This window comes from Garra rufa, chromosome 18 (genome assembly GCF_049309525.1).
Source record: "Garra rufa chromosome 18, GarRuf1.0, whole genome shotgun sequence".
Lineage (NCBI taxonomy): Eukaryota > Metazoa > Chordata > Actinopteri > Cypriniformes > Cyprinidae > Garra > Garra rufa.
Window position 1 is genome coordinate 25,448,694 of NC_133378.1, and position 20,872 is coordinate 25,469,565.

At 35.1% G+C, this 20,872-nt stretch overlaps 1 protein-coding gene across 1 annotated transcript in view; it reads right to left on the reverse strand.

The window, feature by feature from the left end:
- The window catches only part of LOC141290580 (membrane-associated guanylate kinase, WW and PDZ domain-containing protein 3-like), a 169,092-nt gene that overhangs the window by 70,255 nt on the left and 77,965 nt on the right, over window positions 1-20,872 (reverse strand). Inside the window, exons 2-3 of the mRNA XM_073822698.1 lie at window positions 16,387-16,503; window positions 4,214-4,333 (exon numbers count right to left, since the gene is read on the reverse strand). Of these exons, the coding sequence (XP_073678799.1) occupies window positions 4,214-4,333; window positions 16,387-16,503 (237 nt within the window). The remainder of the gene's footprint in view (window positions 1-4,213; window positions 4,334-16,386; window positions 16,504-20,872) is intronic.

Below are 20,872 nucleotides of genomic sequence, written 5' to 3' on the forward strand. Positions count from 1 at the left end.
CCCTCTATAGACAGCAATGCAACTGACATGTTCAAGGCCTAGAAAGGTAGTAAGGACATCATTAAAATAGTCCATGTAACTTTTTATGCACAAAGAAAACCAAATTAACACATACGTTGGTACTTTCATGAACGTGCGATGAAGACTGCACAAAATTGTTGAATAAAGTCGTTATTTTTGGTTTCTTTGAGTAGCTTCGTAAAATTAGGGTTGAACCACTGATGTTACATGGACTATAGGGTTGGGCGATGTCGACCAATTTGGCATCGTACGATGTCTAATGTGAAACATTGCGATGGACGATGGCATCGTCGTCAGGGGGCGGGGGGCGGGGGTGAGGGATGGTTGTTGTTAAATAATGAATTCATAACAAATTACTTAATTGTATACCGTTTCCACCAGTGCTTAATTTGAGCCGGATCCTGTTACGGAAAATGTCAGATTTTGAATTTTTGCGTTGCGGTATTTGTTTTTAAAGATCCGGCATTAACAAGTGCATTAGATCGTGACAGTGCGTGCGTGCATACGAGACAGAGCAAGCGCGGGTTTATATAGATGTATCTGGAGTAGGGCTGGGCGATTAATCGAAAAATAATCGAAATCGACATTCAGAACCTATAATCGTTAAAATTTTTCCAGGAAGATTATTTCAATTACTTTCCCTTTAAAAAACACAAGCGCTCCGTTCCGTTATTCCGCCGACATGTCGATGGAGAGCTTAAACAGTATTTATACAGTAAAAAGTATTTACAGGATATACAAGGGTAATTTTATTTAGAGGAGATACTGCTTATTTTCTACTTTTAACATGAAAAACATTGAAAATTATTTATTTTGTTTCCAATAGTGCAAGTTATTTATTTTCACTAATTTAAGAAAAATGTTACTTTTCGTTTTAAGCAATGCTTGCTTTAATTTCAGTTGTTCAACACTGATGTTCAATTAATAATCATAGATCGTAGATAGTGTGTTTCCTTCAATTATTTTAAAATCAAGTAATGCACCCTTCATCCAAAAATCTCTCACTTGTAATATGTGAGCATATTTACTGTACAAAACTTGTCAGTGAACTATGAGGGCAAAAAAATAAATATTATATAAATATAATTAAATATAATTTTATTAATAAATAAAATAATCGTTCATTAATCGTAATCGGGTTAAAATGTTCAATTAATCGAGATTTTGATTCTAAGCCAAATTGCCCAGCCCTAATCTGGAGGATGTGTGTTGGTTAGGGGTGTAACGGTTCACGGGGATGTATTGAACCGTTTCGGTACGGCCTGTTCGGTTCGGTCCACTTGCGTACCGTTTCGGTATATTATTTTCATTAAATAATGTAAATGTATTATTAGCGTGATATTAAGCGCAGCGGAACAATGTTCCTAGGCGAGTTTCCGCACGGACGCTAATGAGTGACGCACAGTAACACACGCAAAGTTAAGGCAAAGACCAAAAGGACTTTGGTTAAGGTGCGCAAATACTCTTTGGGTGCGTTCCGATCGACAGGGTCCCTACGCAGTGTTCACTGCTCCCTACTCCCTTAGCACGGTATATCCGTTGAAGTGGACTTCGCTGACAATAATCGCTCATTTGGAATGCCCTGGAACGTCATCAAAGCAAATCAACAGCAGGGTCACGCAGATTATGATTTAACATAAATAAATATTGTTATTTATTTTACTTTCAAATTTAAATACATATAAACGTATGTATCTAAAAAAATATAGTCCAAATGTATATGTTTAGACCGTTAACACATTAACGGATTTTTGTGGTCTTATTTCACGCACTTTTTTCCCCACACACAGCCTATATTTAACTATCCTGTGATAACATTAAATAAAACAAGAAAGAGATTCACCTCGCCAGTTTTACTTTCATTCATAAAATACAATATGCAAATGTAACATGAATCGCCACTCTTAATTTGTATAATAATAACATCATTTATTGCAACCGCTTCATTTCAGAGCCTTAAAAAATTATGTAAAATATCACCCAAATGTGTGGCTTTTATTTATTTTATGCAAGAATTCTATTGTGTATTGGCAGCTTTTCAAAATAAAGATTTTGTAAGTTCTTATTTTTTTGTACCGAAAATGAACCGAACCGAGCTCTCCAAGACACTGTACCGAACCGAATACAATTTTAGCGTACCGTTACACCCCTAGTGTTGGTCGTTAACATATTTTCAACCAATCAGCTTTAAGTTCGAAATCGCTCTCATTGATTGCTTACTGCTTAACCCACTCTCTCCAAACGCATTTAACGAGCAGCGGAATGTTTAGAGAGAAAGTGGAATATCAGAAATAATACCAAATCAAGCGAAATATTATTATGTATTAACATTATAAACACTATAAACATAGCTATAAGTTAGTTACCCTGACTCCAAAACGAATCATTTAAATGTAACTGTATTCAGAACAGAACAGGAATGAAACAAAATATATAAAGTTAAGAAACCAAAACAAAGCGAAACTAAAAATAGCAGGCGTTGGGCTCACGTACCTCTGTAATTCGGCACAAATCCAAGTGTTTCCATATTCCCAATGTATTTGAATGATACACTGTTATTTATAATGTATACTAGGCTTTGTACTGTACGTTCGTGTTTCGATGGAAAAAAAATTGTTTTTGTATGCCTCATTTATTAATGTAAACGAACTAGTTTGTGTAATTCGTTTGGAGTTCACTGTAATTTGTATTGTGATCGATAACGACTTCCTTGTTATTATTTCCTTAATACTAATAATAAAATAAGTAAAGATGCGGAAATTGAAAGCATTCATTTCATTTGGCTATATGTGATTATGTGTGTGTTTTTCGCGGCAGAGGATCGCGATGCTGGCCATCGGTGATGGACGATGGCATCGTCCATCGACCCAACCCTAATGGACTATTTTAACCATGTCCTTACTCTTTTTTTGGGCCTTGAACGTTCCAGATGTTGTTGCTGTCTATGCAGGGTTAGAAACTCTTAGATTTCAACAAAACTATCTTAAGGTCTTACGGGTTTGGAAGGACATGAGGGTGAGTAATTAATGACAGAATTTTTATCTTTGGGTGAACTATCCCTTTAAATTAATATTCTGTCATTGTTTATTTACCCTCACTTCAGTCTAAACCTGCACGGCTTGCTTTTTTCTGCCAATATTTTCTTTTTTGAACTATTTTTGTTTGTTCAATGAAGGTCAATGGGGTCCAAAACAACAGAGGACCCCATTGACTTTAACTGTACAGGCTAAAAAAAGCAGAGATTTTTGAAAATATCTTTTGTTTTCCACAGAAGAAAGAAAATCATATCGGTTTCGAGGACATGGGTAAATGACGACTTGTCAGTAAATATTCATTTTTGGGTGAAATGTCATTTAATACCATAAAGTTAAATATAAAGTTAAAGGAAATTTCTGAGATGTTGGTTAGTTGCTGGTAGGTTTATCAATTTGACCTCTAAATCCAACAAGTGAACTTCAATGTCTTCACTTCCTTTGGTTGTTGCCACATTGAGTCGCCTCTTATTTATATGTGACACTGGACAACAAAACAGTCATAAGATTTATGCATCATATATGCTTTCCATTGATGTATGGTTTGTTAGGATTGGACAATATTTGGTCGAAATACAACTATTTGAAAATCTGGAATCTGAGGGTGCAAAAAGAGACAAATATTTAGAAAATCACCCTTAAAGTTGTCCAAATGCAGTTCTTAGCAGTGCATATTACTAATCAAAAAATTTAGATTTACGGTAGGAAATTTACAAAATAGTTTCATGGAATATGATCTTTACCTAATATCCTAATGATTTTTGGCATAAAACAATCGTGATGAATCGATCATTTTCGACCCATACAATGTAGTGTTGGCTAATGCTACAAATATACCCGTGCTACATAAGACTGGTTTTGTGGTCCAGGGTCACATATAAAGTTGAGCTTTGCAGCACTAGCATAATAAATTGTGATTGGTCTTATATGTTGCATAAACACTTTAGACTGTCATGTCAGCTTATGTGTTGATCTCATGCACAGCAAATAGAAAACAAGATGCAGAATGCATTACCCTTTCTCACATCCAAGCATCTTGCACACACTAGTAGTTCCTTCTGCCAATATATCTAATTTAGATTGTGTTCTCAACAAGTATCTGTAAAACATGCCCACAAGAAATGATCCTTGACTCTCAGAGCTCCTACACAGTTTCGTACCATCGTATGTTCCACTTTCCAGTAGCAGGCCGCTCTCCTCCAGCACACGAAACTCCCCCACGCTGATGAAATTATAGTCCACTCCTGGAACCTCCCCTTCGCGAGGCTGCCTCGTGGTACCTGCCAAAAGAAAACAGAACAATGAGTGACAAATTATTAGAGGAAAAAATCTCTTTTTGTGTAAAGGTAATACTACAACGATGAACGTATTTTTAAGTTTTTGTTAGAGGAAAGTGACACATATAGATTTGAAGTCAAAAGTTTACATACAGTGCCTTGCAAAAATATTCATACCCCTTCATTTTTTCACATTTTGTTTTGTTGCAGCATTATGTTAAACAGCTTTAAATTAGTTTTTCCCCACATCAATTTACACTCCATACACCATAATAATTACCAGACAAAAAACAGATTTGCAAATTTTACAAATGTATTAAAAATAAAACACTGAAATAAGTACATTGCATAAGTATTCATACCCTTAACTCAGTACACTGTTGAAGCACCTTTACAGCCTCAAGTCTTTTTGAGTATGATGTGACAAGCTTTGCACATCTGCATTTGGTAATTACCTGCCATTCTTTGCCTCACCTTTTCACCTCTCAAGCTCTGTCAGCTTGGATGGGGGCTGGCAGACATTTTCTAGAGTCCTAGTTGTTTCAATCATCTTCCATCATGGATAATGCTTCTGTGAACCTTCAATGCAGCAGATTTTTTTTTTCTGAACTCTTCCCTAGATCATTGCCTTAATGCAAGTCTGTCACTGAGCTCTACAGGCAGTTATCTTGACCTCAGGACTTGGTTTTTGCTCTGATATGCATTTTCAGCAGTTAGACCTTTTCTGAGAGGTGTGTGCCTTTCTAAATCATACTCATTCAAATGAATTTGCCACAGTTTAACTCGAAGTGTAGTAACCTCTAGAAGCAATATGAAAGCTCCTGAGCTAAATTTTGAGTGTCCCAGAAAAGGGTATGAATACTTATGCAACAGCACCTTTTCAGTTTTTTATTTCTAAGAAATTTGCAAAGTTGTTACAAACCTTTTTTGTGCTTTGTCATTATGGTGTACGAGATGTAGATTGATGTGGAAGAAAAAGTAATTTAAAGCAGTTTAACATGATGCTGCAACCAAAAAAAGGTGAAAATAATGAAGGGGTATGAATACTTTTGCAAGGCACTGTACACTGTACAGAATCTGCAAAATGTTAATTATTTGACCAAAATAAGAGGTGTTATACAAAATGCATGCTATTTGTTTTTTTTTTAGTACTGACCTGAATAAGATATTTCCCATAAAAGACGTTTACATATAGTCCACAAGAGAAAATAATAGTTGAATTCATAAAAATTACCCTGTTCAAAAGTTTTCATTCATAATTCGTAATACCGTGTTGTTACCTGAATGATCCACAGCTGTATTTTTTTGTTTAGTGACAGTTGTTCATAAGTCCCTTGCTTGTCCATTAAACTACCAGCTGTTCTTCAGAAAGATCATTCAGGTCCCGCAGATTATCTGTTTTTTCAGCATTTTTGTGTATTTGAACTTTTTCCAACAATGACTGTATGATTTTGAAATCCATTTTTTTTTTACACTGAAGACAAATGAGGGACTCATTTGCAACTATCACAGAAGGTTCAAACTCTCATTGATGGTCCAAAAGAAAAAAACAATGCATCATAAGCCAGGGGTGAAAACTTTTGAACAGAATGACTACAAACATACCTACAATTCACTAAATTATTAAAATAAATATAAAGGATTTCAACAAGCAGGCATTTTCTTTACAATATTTTGAGTGTTGATCTCTGACCTCATTTTCTCTGCTGTAAAAGGAACTGCAAACAGTCTTTCCTTAAAGGGGTCATCCGATGCCCATTTTCCACAAGTTAATATGATGCTTTAGGGTAGAAATGAAACATTTGTAATATACTTTGATTAAAAATTCTCTATGGTAGTGTAAAAAAACCCACTAATTTTACCTGGTAAAAAATGCCTCTGTTCTCAGCAAGCGATATCAGTACCTGGCCCTTTAAAAGATATTAACCTCTGCTCACCCCGCCCTTCAGTTCTGTGGGGCGTGTCATTACATAGCACACGGGGTGTTGCCTAGACAACAATTGGGGTATAGTAGTATAGTTTGGGGGGACATGGCTTTGAAGACACTGTACAACCCTATCCATTGAAAATTTAATTTAAAAACCGGAGTTGGAACCGAAACAAGATGACACCCGCAAAGAAGTTCGGCAAAACACAAAAAACAGGCATCTGAGAACGGCTCGATATGAGAAGAGGCAAATTATTTTACTAAATTAAAAGGAAACTACTGGGTGGATCTTTGTCATTCTAGGGTGGTTGTGTACAAACACTCCCAACACACATTTCAGTTCAAACTGCTTGTAAAAGTGCATGTGGCACCGGATGACCCCTTTAAACAAAAGACAACATTTGCGAGCCTTTATTGTTGTCCTCTGTACAAGAGAGAACACAATGAATCATCCGCATCCTGATATTCTGCTGTAGTGTCTCTTTTTCGATCGCAACTACAGTTTACACTGTGCTTGCTTCATCACTAAAGTTTGTCAAACTTGACAGTCGCACAGCAGCTACTGTGGGGCGAGAGCCCAGATGCCAGTTTCTGTGCTGGAGGAGGATAAACAAACAATTAGCTCTGCAGTTTGCACAAGCTATATGAAACACCGCCAGCTGCTTAAGCACCTTACCATCCACCCCAGCACGATGCCGCTCAACCCTGCACTCCTCAAAGCGTCACAAAGAAAAGACTGACCCTAAAACAATTCTCTCTCTCTTCAAAGAGTGCTTTGAAGCACCAAATCTTTCTAAAAATGGAAGTTAGTGTTTCACATATGAATTCTGAAAGCAAAAGTATTTTTATATCATACGAAATGTCGTGTTTATTTTGTGAAATCAAAGAGGGGATGAATTCTATTCAAACCTCATTATGTACCCCTGGTCAGCTGCAAGATCCCTTAACAAACTCTGGAAAAGTTTGAAGTCTTAAATCTGCACCAGTGTAAAAAAAAAAAGAAAAAAAAAAAAAAAATTAAAAAACGAAATCCTTTAAGATTGACCACCTACGGCACTTTTTTATTTCTGCATTCATTTTTTTATATCTGTGGATGAGGCAGAGAGGGGTTACCGTTGAGCTATAACGGATATTAATGCCAGCAGGAGGGAGGGAGATGGAGGCTTCAGTCGAGCTTCAAAGATTATGTGGCAATTTGGACTCCAGGCGTTCTTTTTTCCCCCCTTTTTTTTTTTGAAGGACATGGCTTTAATGACTTTTCTGTCCCCGTGTCCAGAGAGACGTGCAATAGTTCTATTTCCGAAGTTTTTAGATTGGAAGTGTATGACGGACAGCGCAGTCAGCGCTTCATGATGGAATCAATTTCAGACCACATTTCATAGTGATCACATTTGTTAAGCTTAAAAAAATAACCTTGAAAAAGCTTAGAATTGGTCTTCTGAAGCCTAGATAGACAAATCACTGATCTTTTTCCTTAGTGAACTGTAATCGATAAAGTACCAACTTGAGAAATCAGTTATAGTGAGTAAGTGAGAGAGTTGGATCAGTGAACGAATCTTTCTTTTGAGCTGGTTCTGGTAATGAATCATCAAGACTGATTCAGTTCTATATGTGTGCATGGACCACAAAACCAGTCAAAAGGGTCAGTTTATTTAAAACTGAGATTTATACATCGTCTGAAAGCTGAATCAATAAGATGTATGGTTTGTTAGGGGACAGCAATATTTGGAGATACAACTATTCTGGAATCTTGAGAAATCAAAATATTGAGAAAATCACAATTACATTTGTCCAAAATAAGTTCTTAGCAATGCATATTACGAATCAAATCTTAAGTTTTGATATATTTACTGTAGGAAATTTACAAAATATCTTCATGGAACATGACCTTTACTTTCAGGAGAAGTTCACTTCCAGAGCAAAAATTTTCAGATATTACAGATTTACTCACCCCCTTGCCATCCAAGATGTTCATGTCTTTCTTTTTTCAGCCGTAAATAACTTATGTTTCTTTTTGAGGAAAACATTTCAGGATTTTTCTCCATATAGTGGACTTCTATGGTGCCCTGAGCTTGAACTTCCAAAATGCAGTTTAGATGCGGCTTCAAACGATCCCAAATGGGGTTGTAAATGATCCCAGCCGAGGTAGCAGGGTCTTATCTAGCGAAACGATCGTTTTTTTTTTGTTTGTTTTTTTACAATTTACATACATTTTAATCTCGAACGCTCATTTTGTCTTGCTCTGTCTGCACCGGTTCAAGACAGTTGGGGTATGTCAAAAATCTCCTATCACATTTTCTCCCTCAACTTCAAAAAACGTTTTACATCGCTGTTTTACCTTTTTTGGGAGAAAATTGAGTTTTTCGACATACCCTAATGGTCTTGAACCAGAAAAAAACTGAGTTCAGGCAGAGCAAGACAAGATAAGCGTTTGAGATTAAAGAGTATATAAATTGAAATAAAAAATAAATAAATAACCCACCGTTTCGCTAGATGAGATCCCTCTTACTTGGATGGAATTGTTTACAACCACATTTGGGATGGTTTGAAGCCGCATTTAAACTGCATTTTGTAAGTTCAAACTTGGGGCACCATAGAAGTCTATTATATGGAGAAAAATCCTGAAATGTTTTCCTCTAAAAACATTATTTCTTTATGACAGAAGAAAAAAACACATGAACAATCTTGGATGGCAAGGGGGTGAGTACATTATCTGTCAATTTTTGTTCTGGAAGTGAACTTCTCCATCATTATCCTAATGATTGAAAAAAAAAAAAAAAGTAAAAGGGGCTTAAAACTGCATAATAAAACAAAAAATAAGACAACAAAAATAATGACTTTATTTAACAAATTCTTCTCTTCCGCGGTAGTCTCCGATGCACATTCATACACACATCATGGTACTTTCGTGAATGTGTGTCACAGAGGAGAAGAAATTGTTGAATACAGTTGTTTTTGATTTCATTGCGCACAAAAAGTATTCTTGTAGTGTCATAACAATATGGTTGAACCACTGATGTCACATGGACTATTTTAACAATATCCTTACTACCTTTCTGGGCCTTAAACGTGGTACGTACTTTGCAGTCTATGCAGGGTCAGAAAGCTCTCAGATTTCATCAAAAATATCTTAATTTGTGTTCCAAAGATGAACAACGGTCTTACGGATTTGGAACGACATGAGGGTAAGTAAATAATGACAACATTTTGGGGTGAACTATCCCTATCCAACTGTATGTGGAACACGAGAATTGGACAAACAACATTGGACCCCATTGCATGAACCAAAAATATATTTTTCATATCATAATCTTTTGTGTTCCACAGAAGATAAAAAGCCATACAGGTTTGGAACAACATACAGTGAGTAAATGATTTTCAAATAATTTTAATTTCGGGTGAACTCTCTCTTTAAAGCATTTTCAATGTATTATTAAACATTGACTTCAATTAAATGGCAATACTCCTCCTCACTGTCCTTCACCTTTACCGTGATTAATAACATACAATTAAATCATTATTTGATTATTTTACTTGACTGAAGCCTGGAAGATGAACTATGACAGTTCATTCTGACATTACAGCTACTACCGGTGCTATTAAATATAATTAGACCTGTCCATCATCTGGCTCTCAGCCCAATGCTGATGATTACAGTGGACGGATAAAGTGTGAATGGAGGACTGTGTGTTGAGTCATGGGCCTGAATAGCCCGTAACAAGGACAATAGATGAGAATGACATTAGAGGTTCCAGGTGGGCCCACACACTGAGTCCATGTCTCATGCAATCCTAAGCCACAGCAAACGAAACATCTGCTCAGGCCTGGTGTCCATTAAAATCGCAAATTACAAAAAGCCACATGCCAGGTGCAGGACTCACTTAATGAAAACAGCACGAACTACATCACATCTCTAAATTAACAGACTGAGACTAGATTTTTACATTTACTGGGGGAAAAAAAAACTGTGAATAGTGCTTGCTGGTGCATAGCTTTCTGACACGACACAGTTTGGCTGTTGCAATGTGGTTGCTAGGTGATTAAAATCATAAAATCCTATTCCCAAGTGTGTGATATTCTGTTTTTTTTATGGTTCTGGGATTTCTTTGTGTGGTCCACAAGAGAAGATCATCTGAAGAGCATTTCAACTGTTTTTGTCCATGAAATGTCCATTGAAAATCAAAGGCGTCCAAAACAGCTGTAGATCCACACCATTTTTAAAATATCTTCAGTTGGGTTTCTGACTTTTTTTCTCAGAATTGTGTGATATAAACTCACAAATACATTATGAGATAAAAACTCGATTTGGACTTCTTTTTTGTAGATGCGAGTTTGTATCTCACAATTGTGACTTTTTCTTGCAATTGTGACTTTTTTTCTCAGAACTGTGAGATATAAACTTGCAATTGTGAGTTAAGCCCAGTTTTGAGTGGAAAAAATATTTGGTTTTCAGAATTTAAACCGTTTACAGTAGTTAACATTTGGAGTGGATCAAAACCTTTCATCAAAGTTGTCCTACAATGAAAAAAATACCCATTCTTGTCTTAGGACAACTTTGAACTTTTTTTGATCCACTTCAGATGTTGACTACTGTTTATCGCAGAATTGCGAGTTTCTGTATATCACACAATTTTAAGAAAAAAGTCAGATTTGCAAGTTTATATAGCGTTATTCAATTCTGACTTAATTTCTCAGAATTGCGGGTTTATATTTCACAATTCAGAGAAAAAAGCCAAATGCAAGATGTAAACTCAAAATTGCGAGGAAAAAGTCAGATTTGCAAGTTTATACTTCGTAATTCTGACAAAAAGCAAATTTGCGAGTACATATCTCTCAATTCTGGCTTAATTTCTCAGAATTGCGAGTTTATATCTCACAATTCTGAAAAAAAATTTCAAATGAGAGATGTACTCACAATTGCAAGAAAAAAAATCTGAATTGTCAGCTAAAAAGTCGCAATTTCCTTTTTTACTATGAGCCATATTTTTTCATAGAATTGTGAGATATAAACTTACAATTGTGAATTATAAAGTCCAATTTTGAGTGCAAAATGTGTTTTTTTCATATCTCTCAATTTCACAATTCTGAGAAAAAAAAAGTCAAATGCGAGATGTAAACTCACAATTGCGAGAAAAAAAGTCAGAATTGTGAGATAAAAAGTCACAATTACCTTTTTTAATTTTTAATAAGCAATAAAATGGTATTTTATTTTAAATCTCTAACCATAACTATGAGCCATATTAATGCAGATACGTGCTTTAACAAACTGCACTAATTAAAAGATTACACCACAGCCCTAGAGAAAAAAAAGACTAATTGAAGATGTGCAAGTAATTAAGGCATATGTTTCACTAATTCACTGGTTTGTGGCCAGACCACATACTGTATTCTGCACAACAAAAGAGCAAAACACATTTCATGATTACGTACTGGTTTGTTGGCATTGATGTTGTTAAGAAAAAAGATGGTTGCCTGTTCCAGACGGTCTGTAACTGAAAACTGTTGCCAAGAAATTGCTGAGCCATTACTGGCAAGTAATTGTACATTACTCAACAGGTTTAATCGATCACGATTATGTGACATTAGCTCAAACAGTGCAGACACTGGAAGTATGGAAACTGAAATTGGCACAAAAGAAACAGGGAGAGAGAGAAAGAATGAATAACTGTCCTCAAGCGGGCATCAGCAGCCTCCGGCATCTGCTTGTTATAGCAGGCATAAAGACCCGTTCACACCAAGAACAATTACTATAATGGTAACTATTTTAGCATCTTCTGTCTCTCTAAACACTCAAGCTCTTCAGTAAATTCTGAAAGTGATTTCAATGACATTGTTATTCTGTGTTGTTGTTTTTGTTATAGTTGTGGTGTGGAATTCTCTATTATTAAAGAAAGAAATACAATGAGCATTACAGTTATTATTATAGTCATCGTCATTGGTGTAAACGGGCCTTAAGAATAGAGGAACGCTGTGACTCATGACTCTCAGCTGCATGAGCTGCGTGAAGAGTCTGTTTCACCAGGTGAGGGCAGAATGGAGAGGAAGAGCATGTGAATAACCCCAGAAAACACATGTTGAGTTTACTTACTCGTTCAACATTCCCTTTAGATGAAATTACTGCATACAAATTAGCACTCTGAGCTGGCAGCAGCACTTCTGGGTTCTTAAGAGCTGTCTTAGATTAGACCTTCATTTAAATGTAGCTGAAAATGGGCAAAAAGTAACATGGGATTGAAACACCCCATTTCCAGCTTTGTTTAGTATACAAGGGTAACTATATTTTTACAAAGATTATTTGGATTTCTATGAAAGCCTGTTTCCACCTCTGAATAAAAAAGGTTATTGCAAATTTTTCTGTGAAACAAACTTGCAATTCAGATTTTTTTTCCTCAAAATTGAGAAATATAAACTCGCAATAGCGAGTTATTAATTCACAACTGTGAGATATAACTCACAATTCTGCCCTTTTTCTTAGAATTGGGTGACATAAACCCAGAATTGTGAGAAATAAAGTCAAAATTGCTTGATATAAACTCACAATTCTGACTTTTTCACAAAATTGTGTGATATAAACTTACAATCACGATTTATGAAGTCAAATTTGCAAGATATAAACTTACAATTCAGACTTTTTTACTCAGAATTGCATGATATAAACTCACAATTCAGACTTTTTTACTCAGAATTGCGTGATATAAACTCACAATTCTGACTTTTTTACTCAGAATTGCGTGATATAAACTCACAATTCTGACTTTTTCACAAAATTGTGTGATATAAACTTACAATCACGATTTATGAAGTCAAATTTGCAAGATATAAACTTACAATTGCGACTCAAGGAATAAAGTCAGAATTGTGAGATATAAACTCACAATTCAGACTTTTTTACTCAGAATTGCATGATATAAACTCACAATTCAGACTTTTTTACTCAGAATTGCGTGATATAAACTCACAATTCTGACTTTTTTACTCAGAATTGCGTGATATAAACTCACAATTCTGACTTTTTCACAAAATTGTGTGATATAAACTTACAATCACGATTTATGAAGTCAAATTTGCAAGATATAAACTTACAATTGCGACTCAAGGAATAAAGTCAGAATTGTGTGATATAAACTCACAATTCAGACTTTTTTACTCAGAATTGTGTGATATAAACTCACAATTCAGACTTTTTTACTCAGAATTGTGTGATATAAACTCACAATTCAGACTTTTTTACTCAGAATTGCGTGATATAAACTCACAATTCAGACTTTTTTACTCAGAATTGTGTGATATAAACTCACAATTCAGACTTTTTTACTCAGAATTGTGTGATATAAACTCACAATTCAGACTTTTTTACTCAGAATTGCGTGATATAAACTCACAATTCAGACTTTTTTACTCAGAATTGTGTGATATAAACTCACAATTCAGACTTTTTTACTCAGAATTGTGTGATATAAACTCACAATTCAGACTTTTTTACTCAGAATTGCGTGATATAAACTCACAATTCAGACTTTTTTACTCAGAATTGTGTTATATAAACTCACAATTCAGACTTTTTTACTCAGAATTGCGTGATATAAACTCACAATTCAGACTTTTTTACTCAGAATTGTGATATAAACTCACAATTCAGACTTTTTTACTCAGAATTGCGTGATATAAACTCACAATTCAGACTTTTTTACTCAGAATTGCGTGATATAAACTCACAATTCAGACTTTTTTACTCAGAATTGCTGATATAAACTCACAATTCTGACTTTTTCACAAAATTGTGTGATATAATCTTACAATCACGATTTATGAAGTCAAATTGGCAAGATATAAACTCACAATTCAGACTTTTTTACTCAGAATTGCATGATATAAACTCACAATTCAGACTTTTTTACTCAGAATTGCGTCATATAAACTCAATTGCAAGAAATTAAGTCAGAATTGCGAGAAATAAAGTCACATTTCTGACTTTTTCTCAGAATTGTGTGATATAAACTCACAATTGCGAGAAATAAAGTCAGAATTGTGAGATATAAACCCACAATTCAGACTTTTTTACTCAGAATTGCGTGATATAAACTCATAATTCTGACTTTGTTTTATAGAATTGCATGATATAAACTCAAATTAGAACAGATGGCAGCTGAAAATGAAAGTTGTAACTTCAAATGTACATTTTAAAGAAAGATTATAAAGAAAAACCTATAAATAACCCTAAAAGGTTTATTTAAACTCACAATTCTGGCCTTTTTCTCAGGATTGCGTGATATAAACCCAGAATTGCGAGATATATACTCACAATTATATGTTTTTTTTTTCTCAGAATTGCATGATATAAACTCACAATTGTGAGTTATAAAGTCAGAATTGCTAGATATAAACTCACAGTTCTGACTTTTTTTATCAAAATTGTGTGATATAAACTCACAATCGCGATTTATGAAGTCAAAATTGCAAGATATAACTTACAATTGCGACTCGAGGAAGAAAGTCAGAATTGTGAGATATAAACTCACAATTCAGACTTTCTACTCAGAATTGTGTGATATAAACTCACAATTGTGAGAAATAAAGTCAGAAATCTGAGATATAAACTCACAATTTAGAATTGTTTACTTAGAATTGCATGATATAAACTCACAATTGCCAAAAAAGTCAGAATTGCAAGATAAAAACAATTTGCAATTTTGTAAGTGTGAGTTTGTATCTCACAATTGTGAATTTTTTTCTCAAAATGTTGACTTTTTTCTCAGAATTGTTAGATATAAACTCACAATTGCGAGTTATAAAGTTCAGTTTTGAGTGGATAAAAGACTACATTCTCAGAATTGCACGTTTATGTCTCCAACTTGGGAGTTTGTCACAATTTTCAGACAAAAGGTCAGATTTGCGAGTTTCAATTTTTCATATTTCTCAATTCTGACTTAATTTCTCAGAATTGTAAGTTTATATCTCACAGTTGTGAGAAAAAGGTTAAAAATGTGAGAACTCACAACTGCGAAAGTATTGTATTGTACTGAAAGATAATTGAGATGAAAAAGCCCCAATTAGCTTTTTTCTTTTTTATAAGCGATACAATTTATAGAATAATTACATTATCAAATTTATCTAATAACAAAAACCATGCAACACTCATAACTCATGTATTTGAAAGTGTATTTAAGGAACAAATAAGACAAACCTAAGTCTGGATTATTTTGTACTTTGTACAGTATATGCCACAATTCTCAGAAGTGTTAACATGTCAGGATGTATTTTACACAACCTGTTATTAAACCACAAATTAAAACTTAGAATAAAATTGAAGTTTTGTGAAACATACACATAAACGTAAATGAATGAATGTGGTATGTACTTCATTTTCAGCAATATCGTCGACTTGATTGCACAGATACTGTTGAATTGAACTGAGCTGGATAATGTCATCACTGAATTCAATGATAAACTGCCTTAAACTGAAAATTGACTGTTGTCCTTTTGCATTATTGACACACTATTTTGCTATTTAATACTGTAAAGATGCTTTGACACAACCTCTATTGTTAAAAGCACTACATAAAGAAAGGTGACTTGTTGCGTTGCTGTCTATGCAGGGTCAGAAATCTCTCGGATTTCATCAAAAATATCTTAATTTGTGTTTTCCCGAAGATGAACAAAGGTCTTAGAATGGCATGAGGTTGAGTAATTATTGGCAGAATTTTTGTTTTCTGGTGAACTATCCCTTTAAAACAAACAATATTACATTATCTACTGGATAACAGATCATCAGAACTGCAATACTGCTCAATGTGATCATTAAAAGGTGCTTGACTGAAGAGCCCAGAAGTGGTGACTGCCTATAATAATTTCATCTACTATTCATCACACAGTGCACTATATGAAAAACCAGGAGCGATATCATACACAGCTACAGTGCTGACTCTAAAGAGTCAAAAGAGTTCACAGTATCATCATACCACCCTTTGAAATTACGGACTGAAGATGTGTTACTGACACCATAATTACTGTCTGAGCGGCCAGTGTCAAGGTAGAATCATCTTAGTGCAGAGTGTGACCTGCGCTCACACATTTAATGAGATGTGAGGATCTGAGCGAGGTCAGATTTGTGAATGTGTGTGGTACTCACAGGGAATAGTCCGCAGGTACAGGTTATCTCTGATCACCTGCTGAAGCTTATGGTCCAAAGAGCCTTTCTGGAACTGCAGGCTGAGGTAATGACGCAGATCCGTGTTCAACACCTTACCTGTGAAGACACAATGAATCAGGGTAAACCTTGGGTAGTTTGAGTACAAAAACAGCATTTGCAAACCATTTTACATCCATATTGTACAATACTGTATACAATGAATACAATGAAACAGGATATTTCTTATTCCAAATATTTAGTTTTGACTTGTGTCATCGATCATGTCTTGATTTTATTCTTCAGAAACTAACTGGATCAAGCTAAATTGCTCTTTATATATCAGATTACAGCAGATGCCAGCTGAAAATGAAAGTTGTAACTTAAAATGTAAATTTTAATTAAAGATTATAAAGAAAAACATATAAATAACCCTAAAAAGGTTTAAATCCCATGAATGAATGATTGAATGAAATTATAAAGTTAGAATCTTTTTTTAATAAATGCCATTTTAAAAAATATTAAGCAGATTCTTTCAGCATTGATGATGATAATAGTTTCATAAGCAAAAAATAAGTATATTAGAATATGGCAGCGTTTTAGTGCCACGTTAGCCTGGGTGTCCCCATGCTGCCTTCCGCGCAGCGCGATTTTATTCACGCTGGAAGGTAGCATGGAAACCATGGACCAAATTTTCACCTCAGACAGGGAACCAATCACAGAACGGGGAGGGAGCAGCAAGACGATGACGCCTTCTATGCGACTCATAGGGCTGTCGCGATAACCGCGCTATTGACGTGCATAACCGCAGAGGAATGTAACAACCGCAGCAACCGCGATATTTGCCTGTTTTCTTTTTTCCTAAGGATTTGCCCTTCTCACTTAATGCCTGTGTGCTGAATATTAAATTAGTAATAAGTTAGTAATGATAACATAATGTGTTTATTATGAGGCTCAGTAGATATGCATTTAACAAGCCTAAACAGACAGCGAATGAGAGAGATCGACTGAGCTTGTGCGATTACCTGTGTCTGTCTTTCAGACCGAGTCAGGCATGTATGTGAAACTAGCTTGTCATGTCCAACGAAAGTGAAATCTCTGTCTTAACATCGATGCTCTGCTGGTCAGCTGAGCCTTTAAAAGTGGGGATTAAAGTTAAAATGATTTAAACTTCGTGTTTCATCCAATAATGACTGATTGCAGAACAGCAGAACCATACGTCACAGCAGTCACACGGCAGCAGCGCCACGGCAGCAGGCTCAGACGGTATGGGCGGAGTCTCCTGCTGCAGCCCAATCAGGTCCCACAAAATATCCGTCCTAAATAGTATTCGAAAATAGAATTGGTATGTCCTAAAAAGTATTCCAAAGATTTCCGGACGGTCTACTACAATTTACCTTTAGAATTCGAAGTACGGATTAATGCGCACTCTAACGGCTATTATATTGCCCACAGCACATTGAGTGTTGAACGAGGATTTGATTAGAACTACAAATACGCATAAAAAGTGTAAAAAACTACAAACATGGCGTATATGCGCGACCAACGGATGGGTAGAAAAATGGGGTTTAAGTTATAAATAATCAGTGTGTAACCTTATAAAAATATATATATTTTTTAATGTTATTCGCATTATATTTCATGTGCAGCAACATAATGAACTTTTATAATGGCAGAAACAAATGATGAGAGTCTGCTGGCCAAAGAGCCCTTCATGTTTCACTTTGAATTTAAGGATGATATGGACATTTCCTTAATGAGTGTGTGAACAAATCATGCCTCTGGATTAATTGCATGTTTAAAGAGTTTTGATTTATTTTAGGTTTAAACTAATTTAGTTAGGCGAGTAATGTGTGGTTATTATTGTTGTTAAATGTGTGCCTTCTGTGCTATATGTTTTGTTTGATTTTGTAATATTTTTTTTGGAAAATCCAGTTTGTGATGGGTATAGTGTATAGTACATGGTATTATGTACAATGAAAAATTGGTTAATACTGAAATGATTAGGTAAAAAATATAGTTTAACTAAATAAAAACATTCTATTGTTCAAGTTTTGTTTTTTGTTTGAGCTTTGTACTCAGTTTATACTGTTTAAAAATATATGGAAAAATATAGACGTTTTTCCTGAACGCGGAAGTAAGTCCGACTCTTAACTGAAAGAATGCTTTGCATTTCCGGTCTGCATTGTTTCTAGTCAAATTAGGGTATATTCCGAGCTAATAAACTAATGTTAAACCTATTAAAATGTTTTTAAAAAGCACATGACTCCATAGCGCCATCACTTGGCAATGTCGCAATGACCGTAATTTGTCAGTGCCTCACTTTAATGAGTGTGTAGATGACACGAAGCAGCGGAAGTTAGCTACATTAAAAACAGATGGAGGCTATTTGAATGGGTTCCTATCACTGATCTATAATAGAGAACTGGATAGCTCATGACGTCATAAAAGTGAAGCCACCGCGCAGCCATATTAGTATTCCCTACTATTCGCATACATTCCATTGAATAAAAAGGAAATTATACGATTTCATTGAGAAAACATCACATAACAAGTCAGCGTTTTTATATCTGAAGTCTCACTGTACATTTTCACAACACAAACGTCCTAAGCATGCAAACAGTTATTTGTTTATTGTCGGGAATTCCCTCTGCTTATTATCAGATAGGTTACTAATACCATATACATGGTTTTGTTTATTGTTTCCTGCATAATTAGGTAAATAAATAAATAAATATATTTTCGTATTGGATCAGTTAACTCACCTGTGTCTGCAAATGCGCAGCTGACACACCCACCTAAACGATTTCAATATATATTGCTTATCCAGCGCGAAAAGACCATGATAAACATTCCAGATAACATCTTAAGTATAATTTATTTACATACACATATCCTAAAAACTAATGCTGTGTGAATGAAACGCTTCAAATCGGGTGATTTTAGCTCAGTGGTTTACATGCAAACTCAATGGCGCACTCTGTCGGTAGGGAATAGTAAGATGGCGGATCGAACACTTATGGTGGCTTCACTGCCTAACGGCAGTTTAGAACGCAATGAGCAATCCAGTCATTATATAGATCAGTGGTTCCTATGGAGACCCATAGATATATATATACGTATATATATCTATGTGGAGACCGGAACAGAAAAGCATTCAATCTGACGTTAGAATTCGTAATGGCGGCGCTCATCCTTTACTCAGGAAAAAGGTCTATAAGTTGATCATTATTTTCACCCACTTTCGATCTCAGATGGAGACTCCGCCCACTACAGTCTGAGCCTGCTGCCGTGGCGCTGCTGCCGTGTGACTGCTGTGACGTATGGTTCTGCTGTTCTGCAATCGGCCCTATCTCGTTTCATTACGTCTCTCTTTGAATAAATAAGCGTCTTTGAAGGTGTAGTTGAATGAACGGTTTAAAGACTTACTCAAAGATAGTCTCTTGCCTCCATCTTGTGGCGTAAAAATGAAACTCCACTGACTGACAGCTCGCCTAAAACACGCAGGTGAAATCCTGACAGAAAGTCTCTTGTCCAGTCAGACTCGAGGGTGCGCGCTAACTGTTATATATACGAAGATTTCAGATGCAAAGCCTCTAAATATGTCTGACATTTTTCTTCAAAATTAGCATTTCTTTCTGGCTAGGTTTCTATACTGTTTACTTCACTTCATGTATCAACGCGATTTGGTTTCGGTTTACTTCACTTCATGTATCAACGCGATTTGGTTTCTGTTTATTGATTTCTGAATATGACCTTATATTGTAACAGCCTACACAAAATTATATATATATATATATATATATATATATATATATATATATATATATATATATATAGGGGTGGGCATAGATTAATTTTTTAATCTAGATTAATCTAGATTAAATCTTGGAATTAATCTAGATTAATCTAGATTAAAATGGCTAATTTGAATTCTGCTGAAGGCATTCAGAATATGTGTGCTACCCAAATAATGACTAAAAGTAAGTCTTTGAGAATGGATCATAAAGCTCATAAAGCTGTTCTATGATAATTTGTTGATGAAAATAAATTATGTTCAATTAGATGTACTTGTGTTTACTAACTAACTAACAATGAAATTATTTTTTCTACCTATTAGATTGTGTGTTTTTTAACGTCAACATCTACCCAGCCCATTACATGTTACACCGTACTTTTATTTTGACAGGTTGCCATGAAGTTTCTGTGTCATACAGTATGATATGATGCTAGTTTTCTCAAATGAAACGGTAAAAGTGACACTCACAGCAGTTTGGGAGATTGAGTTTATTTGTTCATGTTAGATGAAAATGCCAAAAATTACCGGGAGCGTCACGTGTGTTTCAGTATGCGTGTAGTAAAAGCTCGTCTCCGCCATGCATACATACAGCTAGGCAAACGGAACATATCGGATTCATATTAAAACGGTCTTTTTGCATTTCAGTTTTCACATACACTAGTCCATATCGCGATTTGAATTAAGTGACAG